This window comes from Monodelphis domestica, chromosome 8 (genome assembly GCF_027887165.1).
Source record: "Monodelphis domestica isolate mMonDom1 chromosome 8, mMonDom1.pri, whole genome shotgun sequence".
Lineage (NCBI taxonomy): Eukaryota > Metazoa > Chordata > Mammalia > Didelphimorphia > Didelphidae > Monodelphis > Monodelphis domestica.
In genome coordinates, this window is record NC_077234.1 from 169,414,633 (window position 1) to 169,437,259 (window position 22,627).

A 22,627-nucleotide genomic window follows, 5' to 3' on the forward strand; every position below is an offset into this window, starting at 1 on the left:
TTTTTCTCTTTTCTTTTCTTTTTTCTTTCACTGGTTTGAGTTTGAGGAGAAAAGAAATGTTTATTAATTAAAAAATTAAATTTGATTTGAGAAAAGGATTTATTCTAACCCTAAGATTCCATTATTCAATTATGTTTTAATATTTGACACTATATGGTGATTTGAACAAATGAGTTCATCTTCTGATATAAGAGATTCTGCTTGAGGAAAAAAAAACCTTTGAAACTACTTTTTTAAAATATTATCCAGGAAAAAAGCATTCTTTCCTTTTATAGATAAAATGATAATAACATAAGACTTTAATGATGATTTTATTATTTTATTACAAAACTGTAAAAAAATGTGCTTTAAACAAAAATGTCCTGATAATAATACTGCTTATAACAAAAGAAAAAATTGTCTTTTCATAATTTGAAATATTGCACTGCAAAGTGTTTCTTGTTCACTTAAGTAGTGTAATAAAAAATAATCCTTTTTCTTAAGGAACTTTTCTGAGCACCAACATTCCAAGAAAAGACATTTCTTAACTTCAGAGTTCGTCTTTGGCCTGAAATTACAAGGAACAAAATTATTAATTTCCTCACAATCCTATAATTCCTATTACAATATTTCTTTATTATTTCTTGGAATGTAAAATATGGAGGAGAGCCAGGGTCCTCACTATGGACCTGTGGACTCAAAGTAAATAATGTTGTGGGCTCCCCTACAGCATTTTGCCTAGGTGAAATTGGGTGAAAATGAATGCCATGAGAAGTCACTAAAGGGAGAAGAGAATATGACATAGTAGAAAGGAGAGAGATTAGGGTAAGGAAAACTGGGGTTTAGTGCTGGCTCTGATTATACTCTTTTCAAATATTTAGATTATATGACTATAGGCAATGGAAATTCTATGGAATTCCCTTTCCCCACCTGCAAAAGGAAGGTCTTGGGTTTTCTCGGTTTAATTTAAATCATAAAAAGGCAAAAATGTGGAAGTGCTGCACTCCTACTGCCTAGGCCTTAGTTTGCCTAAGTGAAGTACATGAGGTATAATTATGGCCTGATTACATAGAATTATCTCATGGATCTTTGCCTAGTTAGCTACTGGAGTAAACTAGAGAAGGAGAGGGATAGGAGGTAGAACAGATTGTATAATAATTATGACAGATGTAGGTAATGGATTTCAATAATATTACATTATAAAACCATCCCCCCAAAACTGAATCCTTCCTTCGTTATGCTAGTGCAGAGGGATGACTGACTAGCCAAGATGAATGTAGATAAAATAACTTTTTAAAAATTATTTTTACACTAGGAACCTAAAGGAGTGACTGATATTGTCTAAAACAAAACAGAGAAGATTTATTTGTAAGAAGAAACTTTAGCTCTAATTGAAATTTTAAAAAATAACATTTGGAAAATTCAGAATATAACCCCCCATCAACACTATCAGTACTTACAGGGAAATTAATCTCTTCTTAGAAAATGAAATATAAGCATTAAAATATGATCAAAATAGATATTAATACAAGCCTACTCACTTTCAAAGCATATTTATATAAACATCTTTGTTTGATTAATCAATTTGTATTTCTTCTCCAGGGACTTATTAAAATCAATCATATTAAAATAATTTCCATTAAAAGCAAGTTCAGATATACAGAAATGCTTTTTTAAAAATATCTTTCAAAAACTCTAAGATATGCATACTTTGATAAAACCTATCATGGTTTACATAAGATCCTGGAACATTCAACAATTCCCTTGATCTCAAAGACCTTTAAATAAAAAATCTATTTTGCCTCTTCATAAGAACTACATTAATGAATCAATTGTATATGTGAATATATATTAATTTAATTTCAATAAGGACCTTTCCTTTGTCAGTGAATCCTTTATCCTGGTATATACGCACAACCTATAATCACCCTCATCATTGACCATCTTCTAGATCATTGAAAAGGTGTGCTAACTGGTTCCACTACAGACTCATTTTATCTAACTTTAATTAGGCACAGTACAACATAGCAATCTTTTTATTGATGCCAAATTAGATTTAAGTAAGGTATCCCAAGGATCCATCCATGAAGTCCTTTATTTAGGAGGAAATTAGAATAAAGAGAAGGGGCCAGATGTGAGAAAGCATTGTGGAGGTATAATTAAAGGGAATTGGCAAATAATTGGATTTGGAGATGAGTGAGAGGAAAATATGGTTATGACCAAGGTTTCAAACATATTAGACTAGATGAATGGTACTATAAGTAGCACTAATAAGAATAAAGTCAGAATAAGCACAGTTTGGAGAAACATTACAATAGCCAGGCATACCTTTTTTCTATGACAGTTACAGGGAAAGAGGTCATCTTCAGACTGAGATTCTACTTTCTCCATGCCATCTCGAACTTTGGGTTCAGTCACTTGTAAACTAGCATATTCCTGATTCAAAAAGAAAACATTTCCGTTCTAAGATATTCTAAGATTTTCAATACCTTCTAAAGAACTGATGTGCAATCAATGTTTGCAGAATTTGGATTGAATATATCCGAACAAGGTCCATGCCACAGAGTTTTGATATAGTGAGCTCCTTCAATCCCCCTAGCCAGTGTGGGGTGGGGAGGGATACTGACAGTTCTGAACATGCACATAGTATTTGTTCTGATTCCTCCTTTGTATACCTAACACCTGGTTTGCACTACTCATCTATCACTTAGTACGTATCATAATGTGTCTTTATCTCTATGTTTCATATCTCCAAATTGGGCAATAAGCTCCAGGAGGGCAAGAGTGGCACATTATCTAAATTTTGTATCTCTCTCAGCTGCCAACATAGTGTTCTGCATCAAAGACTCTTGAACTGATTTGACTTGTGCTATATAGATAGCTGTACATTATGAGACTTAGGGTAAGCCACTTAATTTCTCAATTCTCTAGGCAGCTCGCTTAAACTATAATATTCCAGTGAAATCTCAGGTCCAGTCCCTAACTTAATCCTTATCACTTCCTTTCCTTTCCCTTCCCTTCCCTCCTTTCCTTCCTTCCTGCTTTCCTTCTAAGACCTGATGTCTTAGGTTCAATATTGAGCACTGGTTCCAAGCCAGAATAGCTATAAGGGCTGTGAAACTGAGCTTATCTGACTTGTCCAAAATCACACAGCCAGGAAGTGTAGGAGGCCAGATTTTAATCCAGAATCTCCTATCTCTTGGCTCTCTATCCACTAAGGTACCAAGTGCCCCCATTTTCAAATATATATCCCCCAATATACTTCCTTCCCAAGCAAGCCATTCATTATAACAAATAATAAAGGAGGAAACAGGGAGAGGTGCCAATCTGCCGTGGTAGAGAATTTCCTTACCCAGGAGTCTCTTTTTCAGTCTCTTATTCCCTACACAATGATACTCAGTGACTGGAATGCAGAGAGAGGTAAGACTAGATGAGAACAATGAAAAATATACTGGAAAACATGGATCAGGAATGAAGAGGAATTTTAAGTTCTTTTTGTAACTTCTCTACTTCCTTATCTTCTACAATGAATATTTGTTTATATATTGCAATTAACTTCATGGTGGTCTTTTGATCATAAGCATCACAATTCTAGAAGAGCAAGCAACGAAGAATTTCATGTTTCATGTTGCCTTTGGATATTTGATGACAATCAACTCTGCCAATTTCTCTATTTATGTCCCTTTGGAGAATCTACAACCCATTTAGCTGCAAACCATTTAGCTACAACTTGCTTATATCTCTTGGCTTTATTTATAGCAAAGATGTTAATATTGATGATCCATTTTATTCAGTGGTATATCCCTTTGCTCATTACCCACCAAATATCTCAGCTTTAAAATGCCAACTGTTAATGTTTCCAAACAATTTAAAAACTGGATTTTAGCACTCTCCACCTCTTCTTTCAACCTTCTGCTACAATTATTTTAAGAACAAAAGAGGATCACACAGGTGTGAGGACCATTTTATATCCATCTTTGTTTCTGAGATGAGCATGGCTACTCCATGTTATGAGTAATGACTTCAACTATATGGATCCTCAACAAACACTGTTTAGTACCAAGATAAAGCCTGAAGCTTGTTCAACTTGTGTAGAATCTGTCAGAGCTTTGAGAACCTAAAGATACTTCTCTGATCTGATGAGGCATTAATGCAGGATTTTTGTGGGGAGGGTACTGTTTTTCACTATATAAGGTGAAGTATGACAAGGGTATAAATGCAAAAGGCTATCCTAGGCTAGAGGAAGGATAGATATTTTTCACTGGGGATCAGAGAAGGTATCACAAGAGCTGGGATGAGTAAGATTTGGAAGGAAGTAAAGAGAAAATAATGGGCAATAGAGGCATGCTGTGAGCAAAGGTACGGAAGTGGGAAAGTATTCAACATATATGTTCATTATGTAAATTGCCTAGTTTGACTGAAGTATAGCACTCATAGAAGAGGATAATGTGAGAGAAGGCTAGAAAATGGTATGATGGAAGGACAGAGTTAGGGTAACTGGGTTCAGATGCTGTCTCTTATGATTCTTACTACATATGGACCTTTGGCAAATCCCTTCATCTCCCCAGTTCTAAATTTGTAAACTATAAATCTATGAAATAAAGAGGATGGACTAAATAATCTTTAAAGTTCCTTTGAGTTCCAGGTCTAAGATCCTTTGATGCCAGGAAAGAGAGGGCCACACTAGGTTGTAAAGAATCTTGAATGCTAGGCAAGAAGTTTGAATATTTATTAGGGACCAGCAGTGGAAGATATTGAAGGGTTTTTGAGTAGAGAAATGAGGTGATCAGATCAGTACATAAGAAGGAAGGTGTTTTGGCTAAGGTATAAAGAATTAATTAGAAGGGGCAAACATTGGAAGCCACTTGGAAGACTTGCAGTCCAACCCACATAGTTCATAGGTAATGAAGGCCTAGATTCTGCTGATAGCAGTCAGAATAGAAAAGATAGAACAAAGACTGTTGGTTTTATCCAAGAACTTTTTATGTATCAGAATTGTCTTAAAATAATAGAATGTGTTGCCCCTTGATGTAGGGTTTGCTTTCCTCAGATCAGGGCTTCTTAACCTTTTGTGTATGTCATGGACCTCTTTGGTAGTATAATAGAGTCAAAGAATACTTCAGTATAACATTTTTAAATAATTGAAGGAAATGACAAAATTTAGGTAGAGATGAATGGATATAAAGATATAACTATTTCTCATCCAAGTTTGTAGACTTGAAATCTATTCAGAGAACCCCAATGAGGACCTCTGCTTTAGATAATCAGATGGAGCAGTGGATAGAGTGCTAGACTTAGAGTCGGGAAGACCTGAATTCAAATGTGGCCTCAGATACTAGCTGTAGCAAGTCACGTAACATCCATCTATCTCAGTTACCTCATATATAAAATGGAAATAATAATAGCACCTCAGTCCCATAGTTGTTGGAGGATCAAGTGATATAATGATTATAAAGTGCTTAGGAGAGTTCCTGGTACACAATACAAGTCAGAATTGTGCTTCAGTTAGAGGCTGAAATAGATGACCTCTAAAGGTCCTATGCTATTGAGTTTAGCCAATGCTCCTACCTTGGACAGAGCATTGTGTTCCCCATAAGTCCATAGGGGTGAACCTACCATGCATTCCAGAGGGAGCACTCAGAGCTCTCTCTGAGGGCATGCGTTCTGTCGCCCCAGCACAAAGTTCGCCACAGTTCATTACCAGAAGCCAGAGGTACACAGGGCTGGGCTGTTCTCCTCACCCCTTTCCACACTTTCCAGAGGACATTTGTCACATCGCCCACCCTTCTGAAATGTTTGCTATCACTGCCTTAGGCTATATGAGATAACATTTTAGAGACAACCTAGTCCCTCCCTTCATAGAATTTAGTCTCTTCTCTTTACTATTTTAGTATCTCTCTTCTACCCCTTTCCAATCCCCTTCTCTCCACCTACAAAGTAAAGATTGCAGTTGTTGCTGCATCTTTATAATTAACTTTTAAAACCTTAAATCTGATGTTGTATGACACATGTATGGTGGTGTGGCCATTGTAACATTGTATGAGGCAGGTATGTCATTGCATGGTGGTGGTATCATGACATGATACGTGTGTGTTTTGTGTTGACACATGTGACATTGCTTGACGGTCACAGTGTTTTGTGAAAAAGACATATCATGTAAGGCAAGGATCCCCAAACTGTGGTCTCCTGAGACCATTTATCCAGGTCCCACTGCACTTCTAGAAGGGGCACTTCTTTCATTGGTGGTCAGTGACAGAAGCACAGGATGCATTGGCTCCTGGAGTACTGTATGTGGCGACACCTCAAAGCGTGGCATCACTCAGTACTACTTCCGGTGACATAATCCTTTGCATGGAGCCTTGTTCTGAGAGTAACTGAAGGAGAACGAGGCACCATGCAAAGGATTATGAGGCTGCACAATGGAAGATGTCAGCATGAAGAGTGGTGATTTGTGGGAGGGGATTCCACACTGTGTATACTGCTGCCCAGTATAATGGTGGTGGCAGCAAGGGACCTGTGCAAGGTGTGACAGGCCCATCACAGCCAGTGCTGCAGCCTCTGCTATCCCAGACAGCGTATACAGATTTGTTCATAGTTTTTTTTTTAGAGTCCGGCCCTCCAATGGTCTGAGGGACAGCGAACTGGTCCCCTGTGTAAAACATTTGAGGACCTTACATTGTAAGGTATATGTATTGTTGTGACCAATTGGTGTCGTGTATGAAACATCCATGTGCCACTGTGTTATATTGGCATGTTTTCTGTGATGCAAGCATATTTCTGCAGAACAGGGGCATGTCATAGCATGTTACATGCATGTTGTTGTGGGACACACGTTTAGCTGGTATGTCATGGCATGACAGGCATATCATTGTGTGGCCCAGGATGTCACTGAATGTTGCACGCATGTCACTGGGCACAAGCCTGTTGTTGCATGAAATTTTTGTGCTGTGTGAAATGGCATATGATATATGCTTCAAATATGTTATGTGATGCAGGAATGTAGTTGTGTGACACGTGTCTGCATTAAATGGGTGACATTACATCATACAAGCATTTCATTACTTGATGCAAATGTGTCACATTTGTGTCATTTCCTGGCCCATTTATTGACTTATAGGCCACCACCTACTCCTAAGGATTACTGTATATTATCAATGGATATTGACCTTTTCCATTATTTGGTCTAGTGCCTAATGACCCCCTCCTTTTCTTATTGTCACTGGCAATGATCTACTTGCACTTTGGTCTTTAATCAGATATAATGTGTCTTTGATTTTATGTCATTCACAATTATGAAAAGATAGTCACACAATTTTATGTGTATGTTTGTGTATGCTTACAAATTATTGGGCAGAATAACACATACTATGGAGGTATTTACAAAACCACAAGTTATATTTATATTACGTTTGAAAATACTGACCTGGGGGGCAGCTAGGTATCTCAAGAGATTGAGAGCCAAGACCAAAGATGAGAGGTCCTGGGTTCAAATCTGACCTCAGACACTTCCTAGCTGTGTGATCCTAGGCAAGTCACTTAACGCCCATTGCCTTGCCCTTATTGCTCTTTGCTTTGGAACCAATACATAATATTGAATCTAAGATGGAAGGGCAGGGTTTAAAAAAGAAAAGAAAAGAAAATACTGACCTGGAAAAGCTTGAAGTAATAGCAAAATATGTTATCACCCATGAGGTTGTCCCTTGCAAATTCTTGCCCTGCCTTGGCTATTGCTTTTGCCTATGGAAGAAAAGATGACATTCAATATTACATAATTTTCCAAAGAGGCTTCTATTTTAATGTGAATAAAATGTAACAATGCGTGTCCATGATATGGTAGCAGAGCCACGAAGAGAAGCCAGTAATAGAAGATGCCATGAATAGGGATCTTACCTGGTAAGGAAGACATTTAATGTAGTGCTCCACTCACAGGCCAAGGAAAGTCATATTAAAGCAGGGAGGTTTGGGAATTCAAGTTAGAGAGAAAAGAAAAGTAGTGAAGAAGAATTGGAAGAAATCCATCTCCCATTTTCCCTTCCTAGGGATGTATAAAATAAATGAAGCAACAATGATCTTGTGAAATGAATAAGAACTCAATTTCAATTCTATGCCTTTCAGTAACCAATTATTTTAGAGGCTGCTTTTCTGAAACTCCTCATTTCAACAACGACTACAATCACTCCCTTAGGGATGGAGGAGGTAGGCTCCCTGCCAGGGTGCCTAACGACCCCTTCATTTTCTTATTGCCACTGGCAGTGATCCACTTGCTATATTGGGTGGCATAGCTGCTGGTGGCTTATGACAAAATGATTAAAGGATAGAGAAATTTTCAGCTACAAGTATATATTAAGGAATTAGACTGAGCATCTTCTCCTGTGCAAACTTTGAGGTTGGAAGGGGAAGGGAATGAAAGTAGCATCCATGGGGAAAATAGTTTATTGTTTTCCTGTAGGAAGTCTATACAAAAGAATCCTAAGGGCTTGTCAGAGCATTTAAATAACCAATTTGATAGATATTTCCTTTGGACTTCTCCATGGATCCCACTGCCAGTATATTTCCTACTTTCCACCACCCCCATTCATCCTTTTTAGCTTTTTTGGTGTGTTGTCTGCTCCCTTAGGTTGTAAGCTCCTTGAGGGCAGGGATTGTCTTTCTTTTGCATATTTGTATCCCTAGCACTTAGCACAGTGCCTGGCCCATAAATGTTGATCGACTGACATCTGAACTACATTGCAAACACCAGCCCCACTCACTTACCACATAACAGTAACAAACAGTAAGAATTTAATTGAATTGGGTCAATGAATTGCCTTACCTCTTCGTCATGGTCTTTAGCCCACTGAAGTTTTTCCAAAAGATCACTCAGGTTGCTTTTCACTGGGATGTAATGTTTCCAGGGCTGCAGCTCATTGTAAAAATGTTCATAATAAATAGAGTCTTGCTTTAGCACAACACTGTTACCAACGAGTAAATAAGGCAGCCGGTATGCTGCAACTGTACCATCGATATTAATCTGATACTTGTGCTGTAAAACAAGATGCACCAGACAGGAATTGCAATTAGGTTTCCTTATCACCTCTTGAGACACTGTTTGGGCAGCTGATTTCCTTCCCTGCTTTTACCATTTAGCTAATGTTATCATGGTAATGTTTTATTGTTCCATGCATACTGCCTGGGAAGTAAATGTTCATTCAGATGATGCCCCGGAGATCACAAAATCAGCAATAAAGCTAACTTTGAAAGCATCTATTTTTTTAATTGAAGATTTTACTCAGAAGGTGACACCATAAGGAATATTGTGTTTATTTGTGAAAGTGTGATGGCTGTAGTCGTTTATTTACTTCACTTTGTAGGCCTAATGAGATCACGTTCTGTACCATGTTAACTGTCTCTTTTAAACACCAGATGGCTATGCAAATGTCTTCTGGGAATAACAAGGCTTGGGACAAAAGAGCTTGAAAACTGGAACATTTGAAGAATTATTTTAACTGGAAACCTCTAATATGTAGAGAATGCTTTGGATTAAAAAAAAAAAGAAAAAGCTCATGTGAAAATAGCAGAGGCTTTTGAGAAATCTGTCATCATACAGAAAGCAGATATATTAATGCATTGTGGTAAAGCTGTGAGTTGGTTTGTTATTTTGAAAATTAAAATTTGGAACCATACTCAAATAGTCACTAAATTGTATAGCCTCTGATCCAGGGATAATATTTTAGGGATATATTCCAGAGATCAAACAACAGAGAGAAAGGATTCATACATGCAAGGTTTATAACAACCCTTTTTTTTAAATAACAAAAAATTTGGAAAATAGATGCCCATCAACTGGAAAATGGCTGGACAAATTGTGATATATAAACATGATGGAATTATATTGCAGCCTTAGGAAATAACAAAAAGAAATTCAGGGAAATAGGAGATTTGCAAGAACTGATACAGAACTCTGTATTTCAACACCTAGCACTTACCTTACCTCTAAAGTGCTTGATAAATGATGCTATCAGTGATAGAAAGTACACAACAAAACACTTAATGATTAATGAAGAAGAGGTAGAGCTAAAAATATTTTTAATTATAAAATTAATTGATGTGATGTGAAATGAGAAAAACCAGGAGAACATTTTACTCAGTGATGGTGAAAACAATATGAAGGAAAACAACTTTAAAAGACATCTAGTCTCTGATCAAAGCAATGAGCAATAGTGATTTCAAAAGACTGATGATCAAATGTACCTTCCATCTCTTGACAGAAGGGGAATGGACTGAGATATGAATTCTTAGACATGGACAATGTGTTGATTTGTTTTTCTGGATTATACATATTTAAAAGGAAAAGCTCCTACTGGGGAATAGTGGAGGGGATTATTGACTGGTAGGTAATGACAGATATTCAAAAAAGAGAAACATCAGTAAAGCATTTTTTAAAATGCACAGAAGAAAACACAAAAAGTGCCTAAGGGAACATAGATAAAACAATTTCAGAATCACCTTGTTAAATTTCAAATATATTAAAGCCCACATATATTTTTTAAAAAGCAAACTTTACAATTCAGTTTCCCATAGAAGCTCCTTATTCTTTGAATAGTAAAATGTTGTGTTTGTTTACAATTGGTAATTTCACACCCAACACATATAAAAATGTTTCATTAAAAAAAAAAAGATCTCATAGGCTGTAAGATGTGTTGGGGTGGAAAACTCAAGAGTATACATGTGCTGAATGAATCACAAGGCTACCATTTTCCCTTGGCTCACCTGCCTTCCTACCTTTACCACCACCACAGAATTTTCAAAGATTTCTCACCAAAGTAAAAATTACTCAGTGAAATAAAGCATTCGACAGACTGGAAAAGAGTTTGGTGGGTTGGAGCTATTCACATATTAGATATAAGAAGTTTCCTTTGATCTTAGGAAAACAGAGGTGATTTGGTATTTAGCCAGAAACTAATTAGTATCTCTTTTCCACCAGATGGATTGGGAATAGCCACCTAAGTGCCAAGTAATTTTTATCTGGAGCCAGATGTAAATAATATGTACGGCTGTGGGAAAAAAAGAGGATCAGTTAAATGTTTTATGAGTAAAATGCTTTAATAATTAATAATTTCTGTTTTAATAAAACAGAATATAACATTTAAATGAAGTCAAACTCTTAAGTTATAAGCTTTGGTGACAAGCATGAAAACCCCGAGAAAAAGTTATAAAAATCTACTGGAGTCTTCTTACCTTAAAGAAATCAAAAAATGAAATGTGCTTCACAATGGGACCATATAAACTTTCATCATGTTTAAAGAAGAAAAAGTTGGTAAAAGCAGCATCTATGAGTTCTGGGTGTTTTCTACTGAGTTTTACAAGTTCAAGTCTTTCTTTCCTGCTGTCTCTTCCTCTCCAGAGGGCTGTAGTATTTTTGTTCTCCCATGGGGGTCCTGTGTTAGCCTGGACAGACATCATATCCAAACTCACTCTAGAAGACAGAAAGATCGAAAGATTTTCCCTTCTAGAACTGTCATATCACGGATTCACATGTTCTATCCATATACAATCCTAAGTAATCATATAATTGATGGTGTATGGATAATAGTTTTATTTGGATAAAAGTTAGCAAAAAAATAAAATTTCCTGCTCTGAGAAAACTATAAGTGACTTCTTACCGGCCCATAGTTTCTAAAACAGAGTCAGTCAAGTCATAGGTTGGCATCACAATATCTTTGGAATCGGTAGATCCACACCAGGAAAATATGGGATGGAGGTTTGCATTGGATTTCTTTTTCTCCAAAGGCCAATCTCCTAAATTAACAAAAAACTCAACATCTGGCATTTTCACCTAAGAAAATAAAAATAATTCTGGTGATTGACTGCTGTTAGAGTAGTTATGTGTGTCATATAGTTATTTCTTAGGGTAACATTTATCAGTCAAATCAGGAATGGAAATCCAGTGAATTGATGGGTTCCCTGGCTGTAATGTGTGAGCCCAAGTAGGTTTAATAATAATAATAAGGATGTGTTGGATGAATCATTCTTCTTATTAAACCATCATTTCACTGAGTTTCCATTCTAATGTTGATTGACTAATGCTTCTCTGAAAAGAGATCCATTTCTCCTACAAAATCAAAATGGGAATAATTTAATAACAACAAAATAAGAAATTGAAAAATCATTTGTAAAGAGAGAAGGAGGGAGACAGAGAGAATGGGGGAAGGAGGAAGGGAAAAGGAGAAGGGAAAAAAAGGGAAAGGAAGGAGGGAGAGGAATAAGGAGAGGGAAAGAGAGAAGGTGGTAAGGAAAGAAGTACTAGATTCATATGTATCCCTTTGAAAACAAGTTAAAACTTCAGTTTTTGATCTAGCAAGTTATCTTTAAATCATAAAAAATATAACCAGTTAACAATCTTCTATAAACTAAAAAATAAGTTAAACCCAATGCATCATATCAACCTATTCTCTCCTACTTATTGAAAAAGAATAGAATGCTGAACTTTGGGTTATGACTGTGGTTTAAATCTGAACTCTGATATTTAATAGCTCTGTGATATCAAGCAAGGCAATATAACCTTGTGTGAACCTCAGACAAGTCTCTGAGACTTCGCTACAAAATTTCAGAGGAATTGCCATTTGCACTGGCAATAAAACTATAGGTCCTTGCTCTTTCCTAATAAAAAGTTTACTTTTATGTAGCACTTTTTTTGCTGACTCTCTTATTGTGCAAACAACTTCAATGTTTTTTCTATAAAAAAGAGATGGGAATTTTTCCAATACTATTCCATAAGTGTAGAATATTTGTCCAGTGCTTTGTGATTCTCTAATCTATTTGCCTGCCCCATAGAAGGTGCTTTATTAATCTGTTTCTTGTTTAACTGATTAGATTTCATTTATATTATACATTATGCCATAAGAAAATCAAACAATTGGAGCCTTTGTCTCAATAAATATTTCTTGAAAATGACTAATATGGCAAAATATTTTATATTAATGCACATGTAGAATCCTTATCAAATTGCTTGCCATCTCAGGGAGGGGAAAGGGTAAAGAAGGAGGAAAAGACATGAGTGAATTTGGTTCAAAATTTTAAAAAATGAATGTTGAAAATTGTTTTTACAAGTAATTGGAGAAAAACTAAAATATTAAAAAACAAACATTTGTTGATGATTCACTAATTAATTAAGCAAGCATTTATTAAATTACTATCAGTTAAGCAGGCATTGTGCTAGGACTAAAGAGACAAAAATAAAATGGCTCTTGTCCTCAAGAAACTTAAAAGGAGAAAGGGAGAAACAGAGAGAGAGAGAGAGAGAGAGAGAGAGAGAGAGAGAGAGAGAGAGAGAGAGAGAGAGAGAGAGAGAGAGAGAGCGCATGGCATCATTCAAACAGATTAGTAATACAATGTGGACAAAGTAGATACAAAGTAATTTTGTGGCACTGACTCGGGGTTCAAATGGGTTTCTTCTGCAAAGTGGCATTTTAGCTGAAGGAAGCCAGTTATTCATTTGAGAGAGCAGTTCAGGTGAAGAAGGAGTTTATTTCAGGCACTTAGGACATCCTGTTCAATGGCAAAGACCTAGGAGATGGAAATGTGCATGAGGACCAGCATGGAGACCACCCTGGCTGGAAAATAAAGTGGAACACAAAGTACTGTAAGGAAAGAAATGTACAATAAGCTTGGAAAGGCAGGCAGTAGCTAAATTGAAGAGTTTAAAGTGCAACTGGTGATTTTTTTCTATCCTAGAGGTAACTGGTTACCACTGGCATTTCTTGAGTGGGAAAGAAATAGTAAGAACTTAGCTTTAGGAGTATCAATTTGTTAGCTGTGTGAAAGATGGATAGGATCAGAAAAAGACTGGGAAGCACAGGGAGACCAATTCAGAGGACATTGTAATTGTCCAGGTGAAAGGAGATGAGGTCCTGAACTAGGAGAGTTGTCATATGACTTAATAAGGAAGAATGATGTCAGAGATATTGTGGAGGTAAAATTGACGAGTCTTGGCAACTGGTTGGATATAGGCAAAGAGATTGAAGGCAGAATTGAGAATGACTCCTAGATTGTGAATTTGGAAGACCAACTGGAGTGTTTAATGGTAATAAGGCAGTTAGGAAGGAGAAGTGTTTTTGGGGAAAAGATGGTTGTTTATTTAGGACACACAGAAAAATTGAGTTGGATTTAACCAGTATGCAGTTTGTGGTATCAAGAGTTGGTGTCTGTTGATCACATGGGTTTATGGGGATATGATTGGGGATGTAGACACTAAACAATCACTCTATTGCGAATATTAATAATAGGGAAATAGGTCTTGATCAATGACACATGTAAAACCCAGTGGAATTGTTCATTGGCTATGGAAGGCAGTTTGGGGGAGGGCTGGAAAAGAACATGAATCATGTAACCATGGAAAACATTTCTAAATTAATTAATTAAATAAATAATTTTTAAAAAAGAGTTGGTGTCTGATTGTCATTTAAATGACTATATAGGTCATTTAAACATCAATATCAACATACTGCATGAGAATCTTCACTATCCAATCCCAATTCATATAGCTTTTAAGTATCCAAAACATCTCATTCCAAGGCTGTTTAATCTACGAGGCTGTCCTCTGCCATGGATTATAAGGGTTATAATATAGTGGTATAATACAGAACTTCACTGATGTTTAACAGTTTATAAATTCTGCACTGAAAAAAGCTTGGAACCAAGATGGGCATTCTAATTAAGGGATAAAATATACTCACTTTTCTGGTCAAAGAGAGAAGGATGGCATCCATGAAAATCCTAAAACCTACATGTTCACCATGAGTCTTGATATAAATCTAAAAGAAAATTTGAAACCAATCATATCAGTAAAAAGTATTGCCTTCATTAAGAACAAGCAAGTCAGGTCAGGTAAAGAGTTAGGCCTGGAGTCAGGAGTACCTGAGTTTGGTCTCATACATTTCTTAGCTGTGTGACACTGGTTAAGTCATTTAACCCCAACTGCTTTTTCCTTACCACCCTTCTGCCTTAGAACCAATATTTATTTAGTACCAATTCTAAGACAGAAGGTAATGGTTAAAAAAATAAAAGCAAGCTATATGATTTTTATTGCAATTTTTGATAAAACTATGTCTAGTGATATATAAATGATGAGAAAAACTTGAAAACAAAAAATTATTCCATGCATTATTGTATTGTGTAAAATCAGTCACAAATGCAGTCATCCCGTAGTGACCCCATGTTTTAACCTTACTTTACTTTGGGAAGGGTGGTTCTTCAGGAGAGGTTTCTCATTATATCTCTTTATCATGACTACATGCAGATACCACACATGCTCACTTACCCAATCTCCTCAATAGACTCATGGATCAAATTAAAATACTTGGGAAGAACTGGGGAGGTAATAATCCCACATCTTCACCAATATGTGATCCAATCAAAATACCTTTTCCCTTTTATGGAAGGATACTTTTTCTATAAAAGAAAATACCTTTTCTAAAAAAGCAGGTCACCCCTTAAAATCTGGGTAGGTCCAAAGGCTGTCCTAACCAATGTTTTTTTCTGCTTTGGTGTTAAAAAACTTCTTTTTAACTTCATCTTCCTGAGTTTTGTCTCTGAAATTAGAGGAAAGGACCAGACGTGGAATTTTCCATTTAACATTACCTTGTTGTCTTTCAAGGTGTAGTGACACAAGCTCTGTCTTTGTCCAAACCTTTGTGGAATTTCTACTGCAATCTTATCTGGATCCACTGTAGGGAAGGGTGCAAGGTCTCTCTGGATCTGAGGGATACTTTGGGGGCAGTTCATCTCCTCTAGCCAGGTAGCACTGTCTTCAGTAGGACAGTTACAGTTCTCATGGTAGACAGGCCCTAATTGCATATATATAAGTCATATGTCAAAATGTAGTAACAATAACATCATTTAATATTCTCATATTCATAGTGCATTATAACCATTACATATAAAGCCCAAACTTCTGGGCTAATTATAGGGGAATGATAAACTATTAAATATTGTTTTATTATGCTGGAATATTTTTACTTCCAATTCTTCTAGAACAATAGTGACCAAACTTACCTGAAAGCCAAGAAAGACCCACTATATACCAAATTCTGTTATGTAGTAAAAAACATTATTGTCACAATTATATTGTCCTTTTAAGTTCATATAGTGATCTCCACTAAGGTAATCATGAAGATAATCCCCACCTGCATCACCCATGGACAAGTGTATATTAAGAGTAAGAAAGATTATATTTATAGGCAACTAAGTGGTTAAGTTGGGACGCTTTGTTAATATTACTATATACAGTCTAAACAAGAGGCTGCTTCTATTATGGGTTGAGTTCTCCTGTTATTGATGGTATATTTTAATTTTAATGGGCAGTTATTTTTTAAAACAAGAGAATATGTAAGGTTATTCCTATGCTTTGCATGAGCTCTTGAACCAAACTTGATTCATGGAGTTATTGGAAAGATTAGAGGTATAAATTTATAATTGGCACTTTGGGAATGAGGAAATATGAACTGAGAAAATGACAGCATGGTATAGTGGAAAATGTGGAAGACAAAGTCAGAAAACCTGGAAATTGGTTTTAGCCATATGACATGTGAAAGTACTCTGTATAAAATGTTATTCAAAGCTAAAGAATTACTACTAAAAATAAACAATGCCCTTGATGAAAATTTAAAGTGTTAGATTATCTAAATTTATTTGTTTTTTTTTCTTTTGTCTCTTTTGCTTTTAATTTTTAATTAATAAACATTCATTTTCTATCTTCCTTTTCCCTATTAAAAAACAAACAAGAAAACCCTTGCCATTATTTCTTTTTTACATGATCATCCAGCTTTGGGCTCACCTTTGTAAATTATAGTCACCAAATTTTAATATTTACTTAAAAATGAATCTCTCCTTTAACTAAAATCCTATTTTGATGGGTCATTAAGGCATGGAAATGACTCTAGGGCCCAAACATCACAAACTCTGACAGGTTCTACCAAGCTAGAAAGGCTTTGAATATGAGCTCAAGGACAGATTCCACATTTATCATCTAAGGAATAACACAAATAAATTTAGGATGAGGGGACATGTGGTTTTTCCTAGCTGGCCTCAAGGTGATTATTTTTTTTGCTACAAAACTTAAGAAGACTGCCTACTAAGGTGTGGAAGGGTTACTGTGTGCATCGGCAAGAGTATCCACATTAATGAAATCAGGAATTTAGAGCCATTAAGACAATACTCTTTCTAACACTCTGGTTATAAACTTAGAGCCTGAAGCTGTTAAATAGCTTCTTATTTGATCATTTTTCATCCTGGCCTTGAATTTTCCCCTAGAAAATACATCATTCTTTTTTTATTTTACTCATTGAAATAAAGGTTATGTCTGTCTCAAGAATCACCAATTATGTCAGTTCCAGAAGCACAAAGTTCTGTGATTCTTCCCTTGGTAGGTAGCCATGATGGTCTTCTGATAAGTTTAAAAATGACCTTTTGCTTCTCAAATGTTATTCAATCTATACTAAATGATCAGAGTTAAATAGGTTGTAATTTGATGGTTAACTCCTGGGAGGCAGTATATTTTATACAGTTTGTATTCTCCACAGTGAACATCACTTAATATTTGTTGGATAAAATATTGGATAAGAGAAGAAAAAAGTGGCAACCACATTTAAGCTTCTCCATGAATAATTTTTTAAAAAGAACAGATATTTTTTAACTAATGTTCCCCAGAAACTCCAACTCCCAGCATCCCACTTTCTGTAGCAGTCCACCCCTAGCTATGGGCAAGGGAACAGTTGGTATGTACAGATTGCCTTAGAAGAGAGCATGCTCAGTCTTGAGCATGCTCAGTATTGCACATGGTTGGGAAAGCCTCTGACCCTTGACCCCAGCTTCCCCCAGGTTAGGCGGGAACACAGGTTTCTTTGTGCTCACCTGGTTAAGAGAAACCACACCCATACCTTGTCTTTAACGAATGAGAATCATCCCTATGTACTGTGTATATTTGCATATCAAAGACTATATTTAGCCCAGCAAGCTCCGCCCCTCTCTCTCTCTCTCTCTCTCTCTCTCTCTCTCTCTCTCTCTCTCTCTCTCTCTCTCTCTCTCTCTCTCTCTCTCTCTCTCTCTCTCTCTCTCTCTCTCTCTCTCTCTCTCTCTCTCTCTCTCTCTCTCTCTCTCTCTCTCTCTCTCTCTCTCTCTCTCTCTCTCTCTCTCTCTCTCTCTCTCTCTCTCTCTCTCTGTTTCTCTCTCAGGTTAGCTGATGGCTGGCCTGGCCAAGCTCCATCTTTAAATCTTCTCTATCTCTCTCTTTCATCTCTCCGACCTGTGTGGTATTAAATGTGGATCTCTGGACTGGTAAAAGCCTTTGAAAGGGTCCTTTGATCAAAGCTTGGCTGTGGCTTATGGAAAATTAATAAAGACTCATTCCTGCCACCTCATATCTCTAATTTGACTCCGTCATCCCCCTCATGGTATTTAAAACTTCTATCCTGTCTCTATCTTCCTACCTTAAAGCTTCTCTCCCCTCTGAGGAAGCTTTACTTTCCTCTTCACCTTACATGCTGATGTAGGGAGGATATAAGTTTTGTGTAGCCCTGCCTCTCTCTTGATTTCTTCCTATAATCACAGCCAGCGGGATTTTTGAGCAGGCAGGAGAATTTACTTACGTGGTCTTATTTTTGTTAGATAATTATGTTATAATACTTCTATTTTCCTTCTACTTCAAGTGATTGTTAATAAACTTTATGAAATATACTTGGCGTATTGGACATTAATTTAAATCTTACATTAACAAACTATTTTCTAATCTATAAACATATTATGTTATAGCAGCAAAAAAATTTTGGTTTTCCTTACTTAGCTGCCAAGGGCAGACTTGCTAGGTTCAGAGAAGGTTGCCCACTCACTAAATGGGAATTTTTGTGACGGAGGTCACCAGAACCTGCGAAGACAATCTAATAATAGAGAGCCTATGAACTGACTATTTGGTAGTATCTATGCCCATGAAATAATGGTAGGTCTTTCCTTCACAAATTGTGTTCTTTTTAAATAAATACTCTCATTTCTCTTTAGCTAAGCAACCAGTCCTTTTCAGATCCAGGCTTGAAAGATGTTTGCTCCTTTTGTCAAGCTTCTGGATCACTCCTTCATATGAATGGCTTCGATTTGCTCTTCTCTTTTGGAAGCTTGGTCTCTTTATCTCAATCAGGTTTGTTTTGCCACAGTCACTCACAGGCCTGATCACTATTGACTAACTTAAAAGTTTTCCCCCATTCTGTTTCTAGCAGGCTTATTTGCACCTTTTTAGGTGGCTTCCTCTATCCCAAGGTTCACTAAATTAATGCTAGCCTTAATGCAGACATCTGATATACTACAGCTCAGAACTCTCAAGCTCAAGAGAATTACCTGCTTCAGCCATCCTACTAGCAGATTACAGAAGCCCTGTACCCTCATACTCAGCTTCAATTTAATCCTTAAGGGCCTTCAAAATATGATGTTTATGATCTAATGCCAAATTATTTCTACTAAAGAAAGAGGAAATTATTTTCTTCTGGGTTTTCAAGAAATATGCAAAAAGTGTTGCAACTAACCAGTTCTCAAATTACCTTTCAAAATATACGGAGAATTGGCCACATGTTGCCCTTGGACTTTAACTTCTATCTTCAGATTTTTATAGCTTGCATACATTCTGTATCTCACAATGAAGGATCCATCCTTTCGGTCTAAAACCTGTACTCCAACTCGAGTAAACTGTTCATCTGGTGCTGAGATCTTAACTTGGAATACCTTTTCACCTGGTGAGGTAGTGAACCTATAGCAGAAATAATGATAAATGATGAGGACATTAAATGTTTATCTTTTAATAAAGTTGTTCCAATTGGACCCACGGGGAATTTATTGCTTGATCATGATAGCAAATAGTCTGTTATTCTCCTGTACTTTGTATTTTATTCACTGTTTTCCCATTTTTAAGCATACTTTTCTGGCATCGAAGTGGCAAAGATATTCTACAGATGCAGAAAAATGGAAAAAAGTCAGTTTCTGAGGTAGCAATAATAATGTTTTCAGTAGAAAATTGTGCAAGAATAGCGTTAGACTATGTGAACAAGATTAATTATGCACAAAATTCATTTTAGCAGTCAGTACATTATTTTATCCTATAGCCTGTAACCTTCCATGCATACACCACCTCCCATTCCCCGCCAACTACTTTAAATGAACAGAAGTGAAGATCCTAATAGTAATGGTTATTGAACTTTGTGCATACACATCAGGGCCTTGGTTTTTCGGAACATTGGAACAGTTAAGTTACCTGGTGACCAATTACCAATCACTTAATTTTAGAGCCAAATAGAAAACTATTTGTTCCTACCCCAAAACAACCTTTTTCCATATCTGGTCAGTTCCAAAGGTTCTGCTTCTATAGAACATTTAGAAGAATATCCATTAATGGGGGAAAAGAAACCCATCAATTCAGAAGTATTTGTTTAAAAATAATATTTAAAAAGCATTGACTATAGGACACTTTTAGTGACTTGAACTTCTTGCAGTGGTCATATTTCTCTTGTAACAAACTCAGGGTTTCATACCTTGCTACCTGTTTGTTAGAAATAATGCTGCAGTTTTCTTTTGAACATTTAAGTTACAAAACATGCCCAATTTCACCTAAATGGAAGGGAACAATCCAAGAAGAGAAAAATGAGACCACTAGATGGAGCTGAAATGTAGCTGGTAGTCTGGAATAAAAGTTGGACTGAAATTGATTTCAGATGTCTTAAACTCTTTGTGGATCGGTCAGTCAATACGCATTGGTTAAGCATTCACCAAGTTCCAGGCACTGTGGCTGGACTCTGGGCTTATAAAGGCAAATCCATGACCTCAAGAAGCTCACATTCTTAACGCTGAAAAAGTTTGAGATTAAAGTAAACGAGGTTCGCACCCAGAAAATGAGATATTAGAGAGCGTGGGTTGGTGGGATGGATTACCAACCTGTGTGTTTAGGTTATTTTCTGGCACACATTAGGAAGTAAAAGACTTGATGAAAAGGGGGAAGAGTTAGCAATTATAAGGGGAATTTGACAAATTTTAAGAGAATCTAAACATTCTCGAAAATAAAATATTTGAAGAATTTCCCTCGCTCCCTCCCTCCTTTTCTCTATCGCCTCCTCCCCACGAGGGAAAAAACCCCTCCCCCCCCCCAACTACGAAATTAAGACAGATTTTTATCGCGCTCAAAAATAGTTTTAAAGAGAAACTGTCTTACTTACTTCTGACCTGTGGAATCCACAGCCTGAATATAGAAATACCGGGCAGGCAGAACAACTTTGGCTTTTAGGCCAGGTCCCCATATCAAACAGTTCTCTGGGTTTACTCGTCGCTCTCCAGCAGTCGCAGCAAGGGCTGTTCCCAGAAAGAGGTAGCAAAGCAACAAAAATCTAAACATTTACAAGGTTTACTGGCGAAACGGCCCACTAACAATGAAGTTTCCGATGTGGCCAGCACCAGCGGGGAACGTGCCACTTCGTAGGTGGAAGACACGCAGGTTCACCAGTTAGTGCTGCAAACACATCTGCCAATTGCAAGAACAAGCACATCTGAGGTAGGTTTTCCCTAATAATTATCAAAAGCTAACTCGAATACCTCTATTTTCCTCAAGGAGAGTTACCAGCAGGAGATGGGGATTCTCTTTAAACTATGCTAACCCTAGAGGATTCAGACAAGCACCATGCTGTTCTTTTTGCAATGGACAAAATAAACTTGTCTTTCAGACTCCTGCAGCTAGAGCATCTTCTAGGGTGATTGTGCTTCCAAAGGCCTGCTAAATATGAAAGCAAAAGTGATTGGCTCATTCCTCAAGGACTTGCTAAATAATCTCTTTTCCAAATGGATGCCATTGTTACATTTCTTTGGCTCCAGGGGATTCTGGGATCTGTAGTCCATATAAACGAAATAGCGGAAATCTCAGATGGATAGCATTTAACTGAATTTTATTCATTCAACATGCTCCCTGTTTTCAGTAAGAAAACGAATGATATTGTTCATAAGAATCAGTACTCAGAATATGAAACCCTGAAATCTGGAGTCACAAAGAATCCTGTTTGCTTCCCCAAAACTCAACTCTCAGAAACTGACATTTTCATATTCACTGGGTACCTCTATATTCACGGGTCAGAACTTTTTGAACACAGGGCAGAACATTTTGAAACTGAATAATTTCTAATTAAAGACTTGTATTCTTGGGACCTAAATGTCACCCGTCTCTCTCCTTTACTGCTTTCAAAAAGTGTGGGAATGAGGAATGGGGAGTGGTGGGATGGAGGAGGGTCTTTTGGAAATAGGAAAAGAAACTTCAATTCCCAAGGTCCCATAGGACAGGATTTGTGTGAGAAAATGGGAGGGAAAGAGGGAAGAAACCATTGCATTCTGGAAGTTGTATTTTTAGATGGGGTTGGACTATTATTGTGACCAGTAATCTCTATTAGACATGCTGGAGGTCCTAAATGAGACCTAAGAAAAAGGTAGGGATCCGAGTTAGCCTTGAAATTTGTGCAATGAAGGATCCCTTTCCACTGGATACAGACTAGGGCTTATAGTTAAGATGTGTTTTAGTTTTATATGCTTGACCACAAGCTATGTCATCACAATAAACAAGGATGGTTATTGGTCCCAGGCCCCTACTTATCTTAGTAGG

General features: G+C 36.8%; 1 protein-coding gene across 1 annotated transcript; it reads right to left on the reverse strand.

Annotated features, from left to right (window-relative positions):
- Nucleotides 1-292: 292 nt before the first annotated feature.
- POGLUT2 (protein O-glucosyltransferase 2) lies at nucleotides 293-21,785 on the reverse strand. The gene is made up of 10 exons (XM_001365585.4): nucleotides 21,204-21,785; nucleotides 19,542-19,747; nucleotides 15,598-15,803; nucleotides 14,694-14,771; nucleotides 11,622-11,794; nucleotides 11,197-11,434; nucleotides 8,792-9,001; nucleotides 7,627-7,716; nucleotides 2,308-2,415; nucleotides 293-547 (listed from the first exon to the last, which is right to left on the reverse strand). The coding sequence occupies exons 1-10, from the start codon at nucleotides 21,377-21,379 to the stop codon at nucleotides 530-532; spliced, it is 1,503 nt and encodes a 500-aa protein (XP_001365622.1). The 5' UTR covers nucleotides 21,380-21,785; the 3' UTR covers nucleotides 293-529.
- Between the last annotated feature and the right edge of the window lie 842 nt (nucleotides 21,786-22,627).

Bases quoted from the DNA above. Each gene is read 5' to 3' on its own strand.
- POGLUT2 (XM_001365585.4), bottom strand. From the start codon at position 21,379: ATGTTTAGATTTTTGTTGCTTTGCTACCTCTTTCTGGGAACAGCCCTT. The intron at 19,748-21,203 runs GTAAGTAAGACA...TTTCTGCTATAG, and splicing joins GTGGATTCCACAGGTCAGAA to GTTCACTACCTCACCAGGTG. The intron at 2,416-7,626 runs GTCAGTATTTTC...TTTTTGAATCAG, and splicing joins ATTACTTCAAGCTTTTCCAG to GAATATGCTAGTTTACAAGT.